This window comes from Echiichthys vipera, assembly GCF_963691815.1.
Source record: "Echiichthys vipera genome assembly, chromosome: 15".
Taxonomy (NCBI): domain Eukaryota; kingdom Metazoa; phylum Chordata; class Actinopteri; order Perciformes; family Trachinidae; genus Echiichthys; species Echiichthys vipera.
The window spans coordinates 19,352,251-19,368,662 of NC_139840.1; the positions used below are offsets into that span (position 1 = coordinate 19,352,251).

The following is a 16,412-nucleotide window of genomic DNA, read 5'->3' on the forward strand; positions in this document are numbered from 1 at the left end:
AGAACCGCTTTAGATGGATTCTTCATGTTTGCTTCAGCCTCAGTGGAGACAGCCTGCTCTGAATGCTCACAAGCCGTGACAATAAGGTGTAAAACATGACGCATCGCAGCGTATGGATAGACAAAAACATGTGCTGCGCCCAGCGTGGAAGAAGCTGCTCTCCTGCCCTCTCCGGTGCGCACTTGGAGCAGAACGCGCACAGGACAGCGGGTAAGGCGCCATTCAGATTCTATAAAGTTGTTTATGAAGGCATTTAGAAGAATATTATTGGGCATTTTTATGCGTAAAGTTGCTGTGAAAATAGACTTGATGTTTGCTGTGACAACACTCAAATGGCTGTTTGATGTTTGGCTTCTTTTCACATCACCCTCCTGCTCGCACCTGCCAGCTGGTTTATGCTCCTCTGACTCTGGGGGTCATTGTGGTCTGGATTCAGTGTCAGAATGAACTTAGTGTCTATTAGCACAGTTTGAGAAATGCAGTCTGGCCGGATGAGGATGGAGGAGGTGTTATGTTCTCTCTGTTTTATGAAGTGAAGTTTTATGATTTATGATCTGACGTGTTTACAAGGTGCCAGGAGGTGAGTCTTAATTGTGGAAAAATATAAATCAGTGTGTGTGTGTGTGTGTGTGTGTGTGTGTGTGTGTGTGTGTGTGTGTGTGTGTGTGTGTGTGTGTGTGTGTGTGTGTGTGTGTGTGTGTGTGTGTGTGTGTGTGTGTGTGTGTGTGTGTGTGTGTGTGTGTGTGTGTGTGTGTGTGTGTGTGTGTGTTCTTATGGATGGGGAGGAAACAGTGGCAGTCAGTTCCAGTGTGACCCTCCTCTGTGATGCTGCATCCATTTCTCTTCCCTCCAGTACCTCTGAGGGGATCAGGGACAGATCAAGTCTTTAAGCTTCAGGTGTTTTGACGTGCGGTTTGTTTGTTTTCTGTGTTCGTTACTCCACCTACATGAACATGAACATCCTCTGAACTCTGGATTTTTTATCTTTAGCCCGCTCACAGATCCAGTTTGGGGTACTTCCCATCCTAAAATGTGCAATTTGTCCGGGTTTGTTATCTCAGAGATGTGAGAAAATCTGCACGATGCGTCAGTGAACCTTCATACTTACTCTCTGACTCAATGTCCCACTGACTCACTGAGTCATGTGCATACAATGTCACTCATGCACGCAGACGAGGCTCAGTCAGAGGACGGCGGGCCTCAGATGACCAGAGTAGAATCTCGCTTTTTTTCTTTGTTTCTCGCCTCTTCTTTACATTTCAAGACTGGTGTACTTAATGAATGTGTGTGTGTGTGTGTGTGTGTGTGTGTGTGTGTGTGTGTGTGTGTGTGTGTGTGTGTGTGTGTGTGTGTGTGTGTGTGTGTGTGTGTGTGTGTGTGTGTGTGTGTGTGTGTGTGTGTGTGTGTGTGTGTGTGTGTGTGTGTGTGTGTGTGTGTGTGTGTGTGTGCGTGTGTGTGAGAGAGAGAGAGAGCTTTGGCCTCACCTGAGACATGTCACACATCCCCAGCAGGCACCCCCCACTAAATACCTATAAAATGGGTGAAAACATGTCGTGAAACAACCTTGTTTTTTTTACTGGTGTCGCTCAAAATCGCCAGTTTGTTCTCAGGGTGAACATGAGAGCGTCGTCTCTGCTCCAGGCATCTCGCACTCCCCCGTCACGCTGCCACAGCTTTCACTTCCTCCAGTCAAAGGTCACGGGGTCAGCGGTCCTCGCCGAGGGTCAGGTACAGCAGGGCCGGCGTGTTCGCTTTACCAGCAGCCTCCTGATGTGTGGTCTGGTTTGTTTTAACTGGCATGTGGCTTTACGAGAGCTAGCGTGCCGTTTGTTGTTGTTATGGGTTTAATATTTTCTTGCTCTCATGCTGTTTTGTGTTACTAGTCCGACTCACACACGAGCAGTCGAATACTCGTAATTAAAATGACAAAATAAGTTGTTGTTATCACAACTCATCCTCAAAAATCTGTCCAACTTCATCATGGCTTCCTCGCCCACTTGTCTTCATTACTCACTAAGCTTTCAGCTGCAGAGCCACATACGTATGAAATTACTTTGAGGTATTTCATTAAAGACTTAGTCAGGATAAAATCCCTCAATTTTAGAAAATGTAACTCTGTAAGATTGCATCTTTGTCGCCAAGAATAACAGAACATGCACCTCACCCTGCAATCGAGGGGAACGAATTTGAGGAAAAAAGCAGAAAGAAACAACAAATTCTAAGAAAAATATTTAAATAAACAATAAAAAAAAACAATGTTTCGAACCAAACAGGGTCGTCTCTTTCTGCTAACATCACCTTTGCTTCGCCACATTCACATTAATGGTTGGATTTCATGACTTGAGAAGGCAGCATGTTGCAAATTGTCGAGATTAGACATTTCTCAACCTTGTGTTATTGGGCAAGACTGTGTTAAGTAGTTAAAAAGGCAATAAGATGCAGTTTTCCGGAGTAAAGCTTTAATATAGTTAGGAACGCAGCAACTTCTCACATTAAAAGCCCTTCTGTTTAATGGGCACTTTATAACCCAATTAAATGTTTAGCTAAAAAAGTGTAAAAGTAACTTTGTTTCTCTTAAACCTTACATTGCAATGGGATGTTCGATGGACTTAAGGTGATTATTCAATATGCACCAAAAAACTACACTTTTAAACACCCACAAAACAAAACAAACATAACATTAGTTAAATACGTCAAATTAAGCCCGCCTAAATGACACTCAATACCTTTAGTATTCAACTAGCACGAGACGCATCTGTGTCTTGACAATAACTTTTGCTTTACAGCCTAATAATGTGTTTGTAATATATTTTACTCGCCAAGACCCTAGCGTTAACCCTACTCGTTGCAATAAATTCTCTTCTTTGTTCTACATCTCTTTAAAAAAAGAGAAAAAAGGAAGCGATCGCAAGTGCAGTTAACTGTTGGCTCAACGTGAATCTGAACTTGTTCGTCCAGTATGTGTTTAATGAGACTTTAAGAGAACTAAGTAATGTGCTGTCAATTAATCAAATTATCCATCTGAAATAAATCTGCAAACATTACACTATACTTTCAATGTTCATCCAGTTCCCTTTTAACCGTGTGTTTTTCTCCCTGCTGATTGATGGAGTAGAGTTTTAGATCTGATATTGCATTGTTATACATTTCCAGGTCAGTCATTCTCGAAGCACTTTAAAGATTGTTATGAGACATAATAAAAGTTCGATTAAGTCCTAAGTCTTGTAATACAACTTTAATTGTTGTGTAAAAAGTGGCCACAAGAGAACAATAAAGATAAAAACTGAGGGGCTCCAAAAGTCTTGACACAAACACAAAGTTGGAAGGGGAAAAAGGAAAATGTTTGATTTATAGGCAAAAATCCATCAAACACAATGACAAGGAACAGATTCAAGTATTTTGCTCCTTCCATAGCAACGTTAAAATGCAGTGAAATATTAAAGGAGGAGTGTAAATCTGCCGTTTAAAGATGGACGTGCGCGATGCTCTGGGAGCCTCGTCCGTATAGCTGTGTCAGCCTCGGTGTGTAACGTTACTCTAGTTGTTTTGTCCCAGCACTAATGGAGAGAGTGCAGTGAGAGAGATTGATTATGCAACCTGAAGTGCCACAGGGCAGCTTCAATCTGGAAGTGCTTAGAGTACGCAGCGAACCACAGTGATTCCTTCAGGGCGAATTGAAGGAGGCATGATCTGACAAAAAGGAATTTCAATTTGTTAGATATATTCCTTCAGACGAACGCTTCCCATGCTACTTTTGTTTTTGTCGTGGTCCTCGCGTTTGTAGCGTTTGGACAATCTCGTGTAAGTACGCCCAGCGAATTATTTCTGTCTCTGATCTTTGGATTGTTTTGATGTTGTTGAGCATTTTTTGGCTTCTTCAAGTTCAAACAGCTTAAATAATTTCGAACAAAGCAGCAGTTAATACTTCTGGAGCCGCTGATGAAACGTAAAAAGCGAACTCCTGTCCTTATCGTGAAATCTCCCTCCTTAAAACAACTTTTTTCACGAAATACAGAAGAATGTTAACTAGCCCGGAGCAGTGTTTGTGTCTGTGAAAGCTCTTTCTTTATACAATAAGCTGTATTCTTCTGAAATTAGCAGGTCAGATTCATTAATCATAGAGTCTGAGGGCTGCTTTGAACTATCAGGCCAGGTCATTAAACCCAGTCTGTCTGGGGCGCGAGCGGGCGACACGGAAACACTTTGGAGAATGCTGGTTCACCCACAAGACACACTAATAATGACCAATGTGAGTGCGTGTGTGTGTGTGTGTGTGTGTGTGTGTGTGTGTGTGTGTGTGTGTGTGTTTGTGTGTGTGTGTGTGTGTGTGTGTGTCACAGATGGCCACGTTTCTGAGTGCTACTCTCGGGCTCAGTGTGGGCTTAATTTGGAGAAATAACAACATGAGATGGGAGCAGGAAAAGGTCGCGAGGGTGGGAGAGGGGATTTCTGTGCGTGAGTGTGTGTTTTGTATGAAAGGTAAGGGGTTCTGTGTGTGTGTGTATGTGTGCAAATTGACTTCCTATTAGGAATATTGGTTTTACAAAGTGTGTTTGAGAGAAATTAGGCCAAAGGAGAAAAAAAGACAGAACCAGAGAGTGTTTTCTATCTTCATCTCTCTCCATTCTTTCCCTCTGTCCTCTTTGCGGCCTTTTAAGCGCTGTGGTCCTCACAAACACTGGAAAGTGAAATCCTACCCTCTGATCATCGCTCCAACGTGGCTAAAATGTGTTCCCATTTAAGGTGAGGCTCACCCAACCGCTCTCTGTGTGGCGCCCTTTTAAAAAACCAACTTAATCAGGCAGGAATTCAGGTTATTAGGGTCAGAGACACAGTGGGGAAACTGCCTTAGCGAGAAACAAAGTGAGGAAGAGCGAGGCACAGTGAGGATGCAGATGTGTCGCATCAGGAGGCTGTCTTTATCTCAGCACTCATGGGAAAACAGGGCCCAGTGTGGTGGATAATGGTGTCCAGTCTAATTTACCTGAGTGGGTCACAAGACGCTCATACGTCTGTTGCATTTTGTGGCTAATCAGTACTAACTGCACACTTAATCTTGTAGACGTCGTGGAAGTTACAGCTGATGTGGAAAATCCTACAGTAGGCTTATTATCCTTACTGTACTGGAAACATCTTTCTCTTCTTGCTCTGCACTTTTTGAAAGCTGACACAGTTGTGCAATAAAGGATCATTTTAGTTTATTACAACTTGGTCTTATTATGGTCTTTGTTATTTACTCAAATGATGCTTTGATGTTGAAATACATACATATTAATTTATTTTCCACTGGTGTCCACTGGGTTTATTTCATCCCATGCATCACACATGCACACATCTTTACATGCAAAGACGGCGTCTCAAAGCCAATCACACAAGTATAAATGATTTCAGATTACTTAGTGACTCTGAAGCAGTCACATTAGTAGGCCACTGTTGGAAGAACGACTGTAGTTCAGTTTTCCTTTTCTCTACAGTAGATGAAATGTTATTGACAGATTGATGGAAACACTCGTGATGATTAGTGGGAAGACAGAGCTCTTGGCAGGAGTTGACAGAGTTCCTACCAACAACAGTAACAGCTATTATTACACAGATTTACCGAAGCGATTATAGACATGTAGAAGAGCAGAAACACAAAAGAATTTGAGTTGCATATCTGAAACCAGCTAACAGGGAACATGAGGGTCTGAGATATCATCATTATATATCGGTCAATTTCCTCCGCTGTGAGCTCTATTACAGCCTCCGCTCTCTGGGGTTTGTCTCTCGCAGCTTCACAGTGAGAATATGTTTCCGTTAGTAGAACCAGGTGCAGGTGGCTGAGACGATGACAGCAGCTCTCTCTCTCACTCTCTCTCTCTCTCTCTCTCTCCATCTGTCGTAATGATGCCATCAGGGTTGCAGCTCGAGGTTAACATGCTGGTCACACACGACACTTTGATGTCGCCGTGGAAACCCGCTTTTTATTGCGCCTTTCGTGACCCGCTGATCCCGGAGCTTTGATGACCTGCAGTAACTCTCCGCAGCACCTTTTGGCAACTTGAACCTGCACGTGTGAGGGAGTTAATCCAGAACTGTTACACTTCAAACACATTGTTTTCTGGTAAAAGCGCTTCATTCATCCCACTGAAAATCCATTAGACACGTTTCTGTAGAGCTCCTCTCTTTGGTGTGGAGAGAAGGCTGCAGGGTCAGTGGAGTAAATCACTGATCACTCAGGTTTATCATTAGACAACCAATAAGTTTGCCTCTAATAGGTACTTCTAATAAGGTCCAGGTTGGACTGTTTAACCCTCCGGGCAAAGCTTGAAAGAGGTATTGTTCTCCATAATATGTGGATAGTTATCTCTGCACAAACTGATAACAAGCCAGATAATCACCTTAATATTTAAGATGTATCTGTAAGATGCTTTATTTTTTTACGCCTCCACACCGGTGACAGTTGAGGTGCTATGTCTGCTGGTTTGTTCGTCCGTCCCTTTCTTGTGAACGCAATATCTTAGGACCACCTTGAGAGAATGTCCTCACATTTGGCACAAAGGATAAACTGATTAGAGTTTGGTAGTCCAAGGTCAAAGGTCAAGGTCACTGCAAACTCACAAACCATGTTTGGGCCAAAGATTCCTACGCTAGTTCTGAGAACAACAAATGTCACACAAATGTCTAAAAGGATACAAATGATAAAGTGATGACATTCTATATCCAAAAGGTCAACGTCACTGTGACCTCAAATTGTTCTGTCCGTTATTCAGCGCCATAACTCAGGAACAGAACAGGAGAAATTAGTTTGGATACTGAACTTGTGAAACTGATCTTGAAACCGTGCTGATTGTTCAGATCTCCAGTGCTGCCGGGCTGAAGATGTGTGTAAAGCATTCAAAAAATACACTTATTACCTTTACTAAATTCTTTCAAGGTCTTCACTACGTTATATAAGTCAGGAAACACATGGATTTAAACAGCAGCTTCAGTGATTAGTGGAGGCGAACAACACAAAAGGCCATAATTCTAGTTTTTCTTTTTTTGGCAGCAGCTGTCAGCACATCATCGACACATTATCATGTTATAAAGATGATATGAAGTCCTTTGGAGTTGCTGTCCGTCCATCTGATCCAATATTCACTCACCTTTTTGCTCTATTTCAGTCTTTTCGGTTTTCAAGCTAACCTTTCACATTACTTGTGACCTTTTGATTCATTGTTTATATAAAAATATTGACTACAGCAGCCTTCAATATTGATATAAGTTTAATCTGGTTGTGCAAATGATTCATAACTTATATTTTTGCTATTTGCTATTTTTTTAATTTATCATTTAGTCCTGTAACATTAACTTGTGTCCTTTAACCTGTCCCATCAGTTCAAATCCAAATATCAGTTTTTATGTGATTTACAGTAAAGATAACAACATTTGAAACATTATCAAATAATTAAACATTTTATTGATTATTAGTGAGCATTTGTAGACAGTAGGCACAGCAGTTCTTTGAGCTAAATGCTAACTTTATTATGCTAACACCCTTCACAGTGACAATGCTAAGGTGCTGATGTTTAAGTATGTGTATTAAGTATGTGTTTACTATGTTCATGCTAGCATTTGCTAATTAGCACTAAACACCAGGTGAGGCTGTGTGGTTATAAACCAAAAATATTGGATGGGTTGAAATGTTGATCTGAAGTCAGGGGATCACAAATGTCAGTGGAGTTCATTCTCTGGGGACCATGAACATTGTTACAAAATTTCAAGGCGATCCATGCAATAGTCCCTGACATATTTTAGTTTGGACCAAAGAAGTGGATCGCCCGACAGGCCGACAGTGAAAGTTGAAGCCCAGCTCACCCCGGCCCGTGTTTTTCACAGTCCATCACCCTGCTCTGACAGATAAGGACAGGTTGTCTCAGCCCACCAGCGTTTCCCTCCCTGCGTGTTTCTCTCTCTTGCTTCACTGTCTCTTACTGGCCTGAAAGAATCTCAGACACCTACAGGCTCAGATGTTGTCAGTCAGTTAATAAAACCTCCTGGTGGGAGAAACATAGAGAGAGAGGGGGGGGGGGGGGGGTGAGGTCATACAGATTCACTCCTCTCTTCACCATCCTTCTCCAGGCTATGGAGTGTCCACACCTCTGATTGCCACGGCCGCCTGCGTGTGTATATGTGCTGAAACTGTGTGAGAAAGTGACAAATATGGGGTGTTTTTTATGAGAAAGGATTATGAGAAAAGGGAAGCTGACAAAGGAGAAACAGGCAAGAAAAGCATATGTGTGTGTGTGTGTGTGTGTGTGTGTGTGTGTGTGTGTGTGTGTGTGTGTGTGTGTGTGTGTGTGTGTGTGTGTGTGTGTGTGTGTGTGTGTGTGTGTGTGTGTGTGTGTGTGTGTTGGGTGGGAGTCCTCCCCACCTATCTGAACTGAGGCATGGGACCACCTGATATCTGTTTCTCATTTCGCCGGCGCTCTGTGGTTTTGCAGCAGTGACAGGCCTCAGAGTGGAAACTGGCACTAACGAGCAATTACATCCTGCCTGCCTGCCAGGGATTATGGGATTACAGACTGACCCTGCTTCAGTCTGCGCTCACTTTCTAAACTCTCATTTTGTCATTCCCTTGCTTGCCTTTGTTCACCCTATCTCTGCTTTTGGACTTCTCTCATTCAGTGCTTCAATTATCTTTTTCTTCCCCCTGACAATAACCTACTCTCTATTTTTAATTCTCTTTATCATGTGATTTTTTTTCTTTATTAACTCATTCTTTCTATCACTTTTTTCTCCTTTGGCTTGGTGGCTGCCTCGCATAGTTAAGGCATGCTGTCGTTAACCGCTGAAGGGTGAAATTGTTTTAGTCGGGAAAGGGGAAGGCAGCGTATTTAATAGGAGAAAAAGACATTTAATGTGTATGAAGCTTTAAATGAAGCATGATGGAAATGAGAAACAGGAGGAGAGGATAACTCCTTCACATCATATTAATGTAAAAAAAAAAGTCGTACAGTAGTCTTGGCGTTACACCCTGGAGCCTCTTGTGTGACATATTTCTGAAAAAATCAGTCAATAGGACGCTACAAACTAGATTTAAACAAAGTTACAGAGCAAGTTTTTTTCGCACTGCTCTCTCTCTCTCCCTGGATGCATATATGCAGAGCTTTGGGGCACATGTAAGTACAGAAGATATCATCACGTTTTGTTGGACCTCCGCAGGTTTCTCAGTGTCTGGTAGTGATCAGACAGCTCTCCTGGTGTTCTGCCTTTCTCCTGCATCTCCTCTTACACTGCAGGTGTCTTTTATTGAGCCAGAGGTGATTTACTGTAGGACTCTTGTTTTTCTCCTTGCTCCTGCAATCAGGCGGCCGCGGTAGTGACAGGTTAAAGCTGGAGGTCAGATCATTTCACTCTGTGCCGCACAGCAGAGAACAGTGTCTCTAATAGGTCATTATCAGAAGAAGTTTGGCTTTTAGAGGGAGGCAGAGCTGCAGGTCCGAGGATGTAATAGTATACGGTAGGCACTGAGATCAGAAGATCACAAGCACATTTTGCAAGATGTGTCTGTCGGAAAGAGCAGTATTAATAAAAGCATGAATTACACAATTATTTCATTATTTACAAAGGCGGAGAGCAGTCCCAGTGAAGTTGAAAAAAAAGGGTTTGATGTCTGAATGCTGCCAAATGTGCAATAGATACGTTGTAGGAGCTGAATTTGATGCTTTTGAAGTTCATTATTATTCATCATCACATAAAGTTTGAACAATCTACAGGACACGAGGAAAATGTGTTGTGTTGTCATCAGCTGTGTCCCTTTGGACAAATTACTATTTAAGATGCATTAATAATGCTCATAGCCATCACTGGAGTCAGCAGAACTGCCACTCTGCCAGGCTAGGCCAGTTAGCTTACTGTACTGCTGAGCTAGTTTATGTATGTGTTACTTTTCCCTTTATTATGATTGCAATATAATATATGCCGTGAAAATTTGAATCAAGATGTTGGAGCTTCAAAAGATATTACAGGAAGTAGGAAAATGAAGGTAAATTAGCTTTAGGTAAGATTAACTCACTGGCTAGCCTTATTACAGTCACTGCCGTTTGGTACTTACCCCCTTTTTCTATTTATTTCAAATGTTCAAAAATCACACATTTCTGTATAATATATCAGGTCAGATTTGGCTGAATTTTTACCAATTACTGCTAAGGCTATCTCTGAGCCCGTCGGTTTTCTGTCTGACTGCGGTTTAGCCTCTGGGGGCAACAGCTAATATTTCGGGCTCTCCGGTGTAGCCAGCGGATATCCGGGCCAAGACTTCCTCTTGCGAGCGGTGTCCATTGTTTTCGGTCTCACTTCCAACTTGACATGCAAGGATGAAGTTGAAGTTGTGAGGCGTCGTCTTTATAAACAGATATCTGCTTTTGAATGCAAATGAATAATAACAAAAAGATAATGAAACGCTAAATCGTCGTCAGATGATAGCCGCATGACAGAAATCACTATCGCTACCCAGATCTTGTCCCATTGCCTACAGATTCTACATGTCTATGCATAATTTGTTTATAGAGATTATTGCTATGGTTGATATCAGATGATGTTGTGGCAATGATGAATAAAAACTCTCTTAATATCCCTGCATTACTGCATACTAGTGCTTTTCATGATTTTCAGTGAACTGAGCTTTTGTACTGGCAACCTTTGTTTTAAAGCTGATACTCTTCTTTTTACCTCGTAAAACAAAATCCACATCCATCCTCTCCAAGCACTTAAACAGCATTTGTAAAAGCAGTTCAGAGCAGCAGAATACGCTCTGGAAATAGTAGCTGGCTCAGGCTTTATGGGTTTGCTTCAGGAGGGCTTTTCCACTTAACTAACTGTGAACAACAACTGGAGCGCAGACGACCAACAATGCAAATGGAAGGTGACAAGAACTCTCCCTGCTGCAGACATCCAGCCTGATGGACAAACCAAAGGCTTTAATGGGAGGGAAGAAACACATGCTCGGCTTTCTAAACACACATAGAAACATGCACATGCACGCTGTTGGGTCTGAAACTGTGCACACATCATGAGCAGGCTTGTGTCAGTCTGGAGCTCTTCAGGACCAGAGTGACACTCCTTCCCTTCCTCCCGCACCCACCCCATCCCCGAAAAAGGCTGGAGGCATCGGACTGTAAACAGCTCCAGAGTGCAGGAGTGAAATGAGCCAGCAGACTGGCCCGCGTAGACTCCCAGCTCGCTGATCTAAAAGGGGCTAAACACTCCCAGGTGTGGTATTAGGGTCTCAGTATGGCACCTCTCCTGAGACCCAGCGAGGATCTGTATTACTCTGTCCCGCCTCACACTGCTGATGGTTTTAAATCAGCTCAGAGACAGAGGGAGGTGGAGGGCTTAGGAGTCCACACAGTTTGGTTTTAGGTTGCAGCGGTGGCGTGCACTCTGTCTGTGTGGCTGATTTATGCTCACTTTGTCTCCCTCGTCCTCCTGTTCCCTCTCCAGGCCCTCAGCGTCTGTAACTTAGCTTTCCTTCGTCTGCGTCGCCGCAGCTGGAACATCAACAGGTCTTATCGTGACCTGAGATCTGTAACCTTTTGTCAGTCTTCCATCTCATTGCACAGACAACTGCTGGGATTGTTTTTGACTGTTATATAAACATGGTACACTACATATCGGCGAGATCGACAAATACACGCTCAAATACGTAACTGTGGGTGCAGTGTTGCTGTAGTTCAACACCAAGGTTATACAAAGCATCTTAGAGATGGCTGATGTGGTTTCAAAGCACAGGGATGTTTATAAAAGATTGAAACAGGTCAGACATTGGTGCTGAATTGAGGAGCTGATTAGAGAGAAAGCACACTGACTTTACTTGTGTAGCGTTTTTCAAAACAAAGGTACTTTACGGGATAAAGAAAAGTGAAATGAGGAGTAAAGGATGGTGCACAAACAACAAAATATGAAGTTGTGAAATTTTAGAAGAGGCCAAAGGAAAGTAGGATTTACAATGCTTTTTAAAAGCTTTAAACAGCAAGAAACCCTCCCAACTCTTTAAATATAATGGAATAATAAATTCTAATTAAATGCACAATAGGGGAATTCCCCGAGGAACGGAGCACCGGTGATGTGCCAAAATGTGCCGGAGGGCGCGTTTCACATCTTTTGGCGACAAACCAAACACCGTTCATCTGAACACAATGCCCACATTGCCATGACAGTAACCTGTATTAAAATGTGTTGCAAAATCTCTTTAAGCTGTGGTTCCCAATCTGAGGGTCCAGATCCCCACAAGGGGTCACTCAGTAAATATGAGGGGCCGTGAGGGAAAACAGAAAAAAAAGATCTGCTACACACATTTTTTTTCAGACTTGTTTTTCTTGATCTTTGCTTTCATGTTGTGAATTACCATTTGACCTCTACATACCTCTAAACATTTAACTGGCTGATCTGGTCATAACAAGTAAACAACCTGTCATTTAAAGTGACCAGCCAAAAACGCTGGGAACCACTGGACTGAATGATTCATCCAATGGCAGTGTGTATCGGCCGGTCCACCTCTCTGTTCCAGACTGAACTATCTCAACAACCTTTGGATGGATCGCCATGTAATTTTGCACAGATGTTCAGTGTATCCTCGGCTGTGATCCTCTGACTTCTCCTTTAGCAATACTTTTCTGTAGAACTGATGCAAGATAGATGAAAAGCATGTAAAGGTAATGGAAGTACGTGATACTCTGACCTCGGATGTGAGGGGGTGACCTCATGTTATGGGATGGTTGCTCCACAGCCAGCACAAACCTCCACACTGCACGTACTATATATAAACATCTACATCCGTGACACTTCTTATCACCTGTCCTGCATCTCTGTGGTTTTTTCGTCTGGGACCTCCGTGGAGTGCTCTCGCTATGCCTGGTTCCCCCCGCTTGTGCCTCTGCCACAGGAATAACCCTGAAGAATGCCTTTGACAAGTGTATTGCAGATGCGGCCTTTTGTTGCCGGGCTGGGGCTGTTTGCATGGATGTATGAACCCGACAAGCCGACACTAGCCACGCTGGTTGGCAGCAAACACTGGTCTTTTACTGAAGCAGCAACAAACACGCCGTCCCCGTGCATTGAGGACGTGATTTATGTGACATGTCGGCTTTCTCAGGGGCCTTTTTTGTGTTGTTTTGTTTTTACAGTATCTGGACAATTGTGAATGTATGCACATCATATTGCCCGCATATTGTGCCTTTTAGTTTATGTTAACCTTTCCGAGAGGAGTTCAGGGAGGAGGAAAGTTGACAGAGTGAGGCCTTGTTCTTGTTCTTACATTCCTCTCTTTCTCTTTCTCTTTCTCTCTCTCTCTCCAGGTGGGACCAGATGGAGGGTTCGGAGGAAGGATAGACAGGAGATTACCTCAGTAATGTCAGCCAAGGCCAAGGTTTGTCAGAAACAGACGTTGTTGCTGAAAGAGCACCCTGAAAGTGTCTTTCTTCATCACTTTCTCACTCTTCGTATTTGCCGTTCTTGCTTAATAATGAAATCACGGCCACTTCAAATAACCTAGCCTTATCATTTTCCATTTCCACTGTACAGACCTCTATAAACCAGAGGAGGAGTTATGTGTAGGTATAAATTGTTAATGAACTCCATCCCCCACAAGGCTCAGAACTGAGCTTTCCATAAAAAGCTTATATTGGAAAGTTTTCTGAGCCAGTGGACGAAGTTTGATCCGGAGCGGAAACAGCGCCGAGTTATTTGACTTAAGTATTACTGAAGAGTAAGTGAGATCATGTTTAATGAAATAGGCTTAACACGGAGCACTGCTGTAGCTTGTTTAAGAGCTTTTGAAGAGCTGTGTGTATCATGAGCTCTTAGAAGTATTATCTCATTTATCTGTTTTTAAATCTGTAAACCGCTCTGTCAACTTTGTTAAGTGCAGTCACCACGGAAGCCAAAGACCCAAACAGCCAATTCCTCGGGTGGTGACACTCTTTTATTTGTAAGTAAATGAAGAGAGCTCAAAGCCAACATCAGAACTCAACACCACTCTGTAATTAATAGCTTTCTACAAACATCTGAGAACAATCTACCTCAACAGTCTACTTAAAGGAATATTTTGGCTTTTTGTAAAATACACTTATCCACTTTCTTGCTGAGTTAGATAGATAGATAGATATCAGGCAGCGGGGACTAAGCTTAGCACAAAGAGTGAAAACAGAGGGAAACAGCTAGCCTGGCCCTTTCCACGGGGCAATAAAATACAACTACCAGTACTAAAGCTCTCTAGTTAAAGCTGCAGTAGGTAAAAATAAAATGTGGATGTAGTCACACGTGTATCCTTCCACTAACTCCACTGAGTCCCTCCCCGTCAGCTCGCTCTGGGCCGTTTGAACTTCTCATCTCTTCATAAACATTATAAGTAATAAGAGACAATGTTTTTTTTTCTTCTGATAACAAGTGAATTATCTCAATATCTTGAGCTTGCTTTCTCAAGATGACGAAATAATTAACTTGTGATCTCAAGATAACGGCAGAAAAACATAAGCAATCACCCCCTTTCTCACCTTCTGTATTATAGCTGCCCTCAGCTCTGTTTGGTGGATCCAGTGAACTATAAACCCGCTGTACTCTACCTGCTCAGCACCAAATGGTCGACAAAGTTAGTGGCTAGCTGGTGAGCAAGGTGGACTGTTTAGCAGCTGAAGAGTCAGATCTTTACCTCAGGCTTTTAGAGACCAAAACAGAGCAAAAGTAGAGTTTTTTCCAAGTGAAACATGATTCCAACTAAATGCATTTTTTATGTGGATCTTTGTGCTGGACATGTAAACAGTCAATTGTTTGTTAACACATTTATAAGGTCTGTCTTGTTTACAGCTTGTTACCTGACTCCTGAGTGGCCAAAAATTAAAATAATGAAGATGAAAGAATGATCAATTTTATATAATTTTATATAAGTGCTGAAAAAAACGTACCAGTGAATGAAAAATCTTCACTTACAGAAAAGAAAGTACTTGTAATAAGTTACTCTCCATGCCCCCTCTTTTGTTTATTTATATTGCTTATTTTAGACATGCAAGAAAGTCATTCCCTTATAATTTATTTTTGCACAGCTAACATGTGGCTCGTGTCTCCTGTAGGTGCTGCTGTGGGTGCTCCTCTCTCTGCTGCCTCTAGTGGAAGGAGCTCATATGAAATCTGGTGCTGCAGGGGCGGGATCGGACTCCGGACGCGCTGTGGGCATGATGGCAGGCCAGGAGGAGCGAGAGCTTCCTGTGACACTGCCAGAGGTGGTAGAGGACGAAGAGCAGGAAGACGACAGTGACCCTTACTCTACTTGGCACTCTGTATACGGTACTGAGGCTATTGTCTTTTACCAGGCAATGTTAGAGTGTAAGGAGGGCACATGCCATGGGGATCGGCTTTAAAAAAGTCCTTTTAAGTTTTAAAAGTAGCAGTGAAATTGTAGATTTTGTAGGATAATTTCTCTTGCACATAATTACCTGTTCTTATATTCATACTGTATTTGTTTTCATTACAACTCTCTCTGTCTACTCCTCTTTCCACTCCATTTTAGACCCCTTTGTAATAGATGAGGTGGATGACCATCCCAGTAGTCGCTGGGCAGGGCGCTCTCCACGCTCCTCTGACCCCTCAGAACCTCAACCCAAGGGATCACCAAAGAAAAAGAAGAAGAGGAAGAAGAAAGAAAAGGAGGAAGAGGAAGAGACAGGAAAAGCAAATAGAAAGGGTAAAGGTAGGAACAGGCAGCCAAAGCAGAGCAGCAGGGACTGCCGTGTGGAGAAGAGAGAGATGAAGGTTCGGGACCTGGGTCTGGGGTTTGACTCTGATGAAATTGTCCTCTTCAAGTTTTGCGTGGGCTCCTGCCAGTCTTCGAGAACAAACTACGACCTGGCACTGAAGGCGCTGTTGGAGAATGGCTCGCTGCCCCGGCGCACAGCCCGCAAGGTCAGCAGCCACCCCTGCTGCCGGCCCGACCGTTACGAGCCAGTTTCCTTCATGGACGCCCAGACCACGTGGAGGACCATCCAGTCATTATCAGCCGCCAGCTGCATGTGTATGGGCTGAAGACATGAACGAGGGAGAAAGTGACGAGGAGGGGTGTCACCCGTCCTGAACAGAGAGGAGTCAAGAGGCTCAGCGTGAGGAAGGCCTGGGTGCAGGGAAGAGCCACAGGGGGGCGCTGTAACACACAGAGCGAGGATGTGACCTAGGCCACTTGTTGGCTTCCTGTGGCGTATTTCCTGTTGAGGAAGAGCTTGGGTGCAGCTGGACAGTTAAGGTCAAAGTCAGAGACTGAGGGGGAAGTCATCAGGGAATCAAAGTCTGGATTTATTGTTGCACCTTCAAAGGGTGAATTGTTTTCAACTGAATAACTGGTAACTAACGCAGGATACTCCGAACCAGTTAATACACTTCAAAGACACTCTGTTTGTCAATGT

The 16,412-nt window shown here is 43.1% G+C and overlaps 1 protein-coding gene across 1 annotated transcript; it reads left to right on the forward strand.

The window, feature by feature from the left end:
• Window positions 1–1,617: 1,617 nt before the first annotated feature.
• Window positions 1,618–16,308, forward strand: LOC310957904 (uncharacterized protein; the record flags this gene model as incomplete). The annotated part of the gene is made up of 5 exons (XM_083928644.1): window positions 1,618–1,728; window positions 11,467–11,560; window positions 13,320–13,390; window positions 15,090–15,303; window positions 15,527–16,308. 5 exons carry the CDS (start codon window positions 1,618–1,620, stop codon window positions 16,036–16,038), a joined length of 1,002 nt encoding a protein of 333 aa, XP_083784770.1. The 3' UTR covers window positions 16,039–16,308.
• Between the last annotated feature and the right edge of the window lie 104 nt (window positions 16,309–16,412).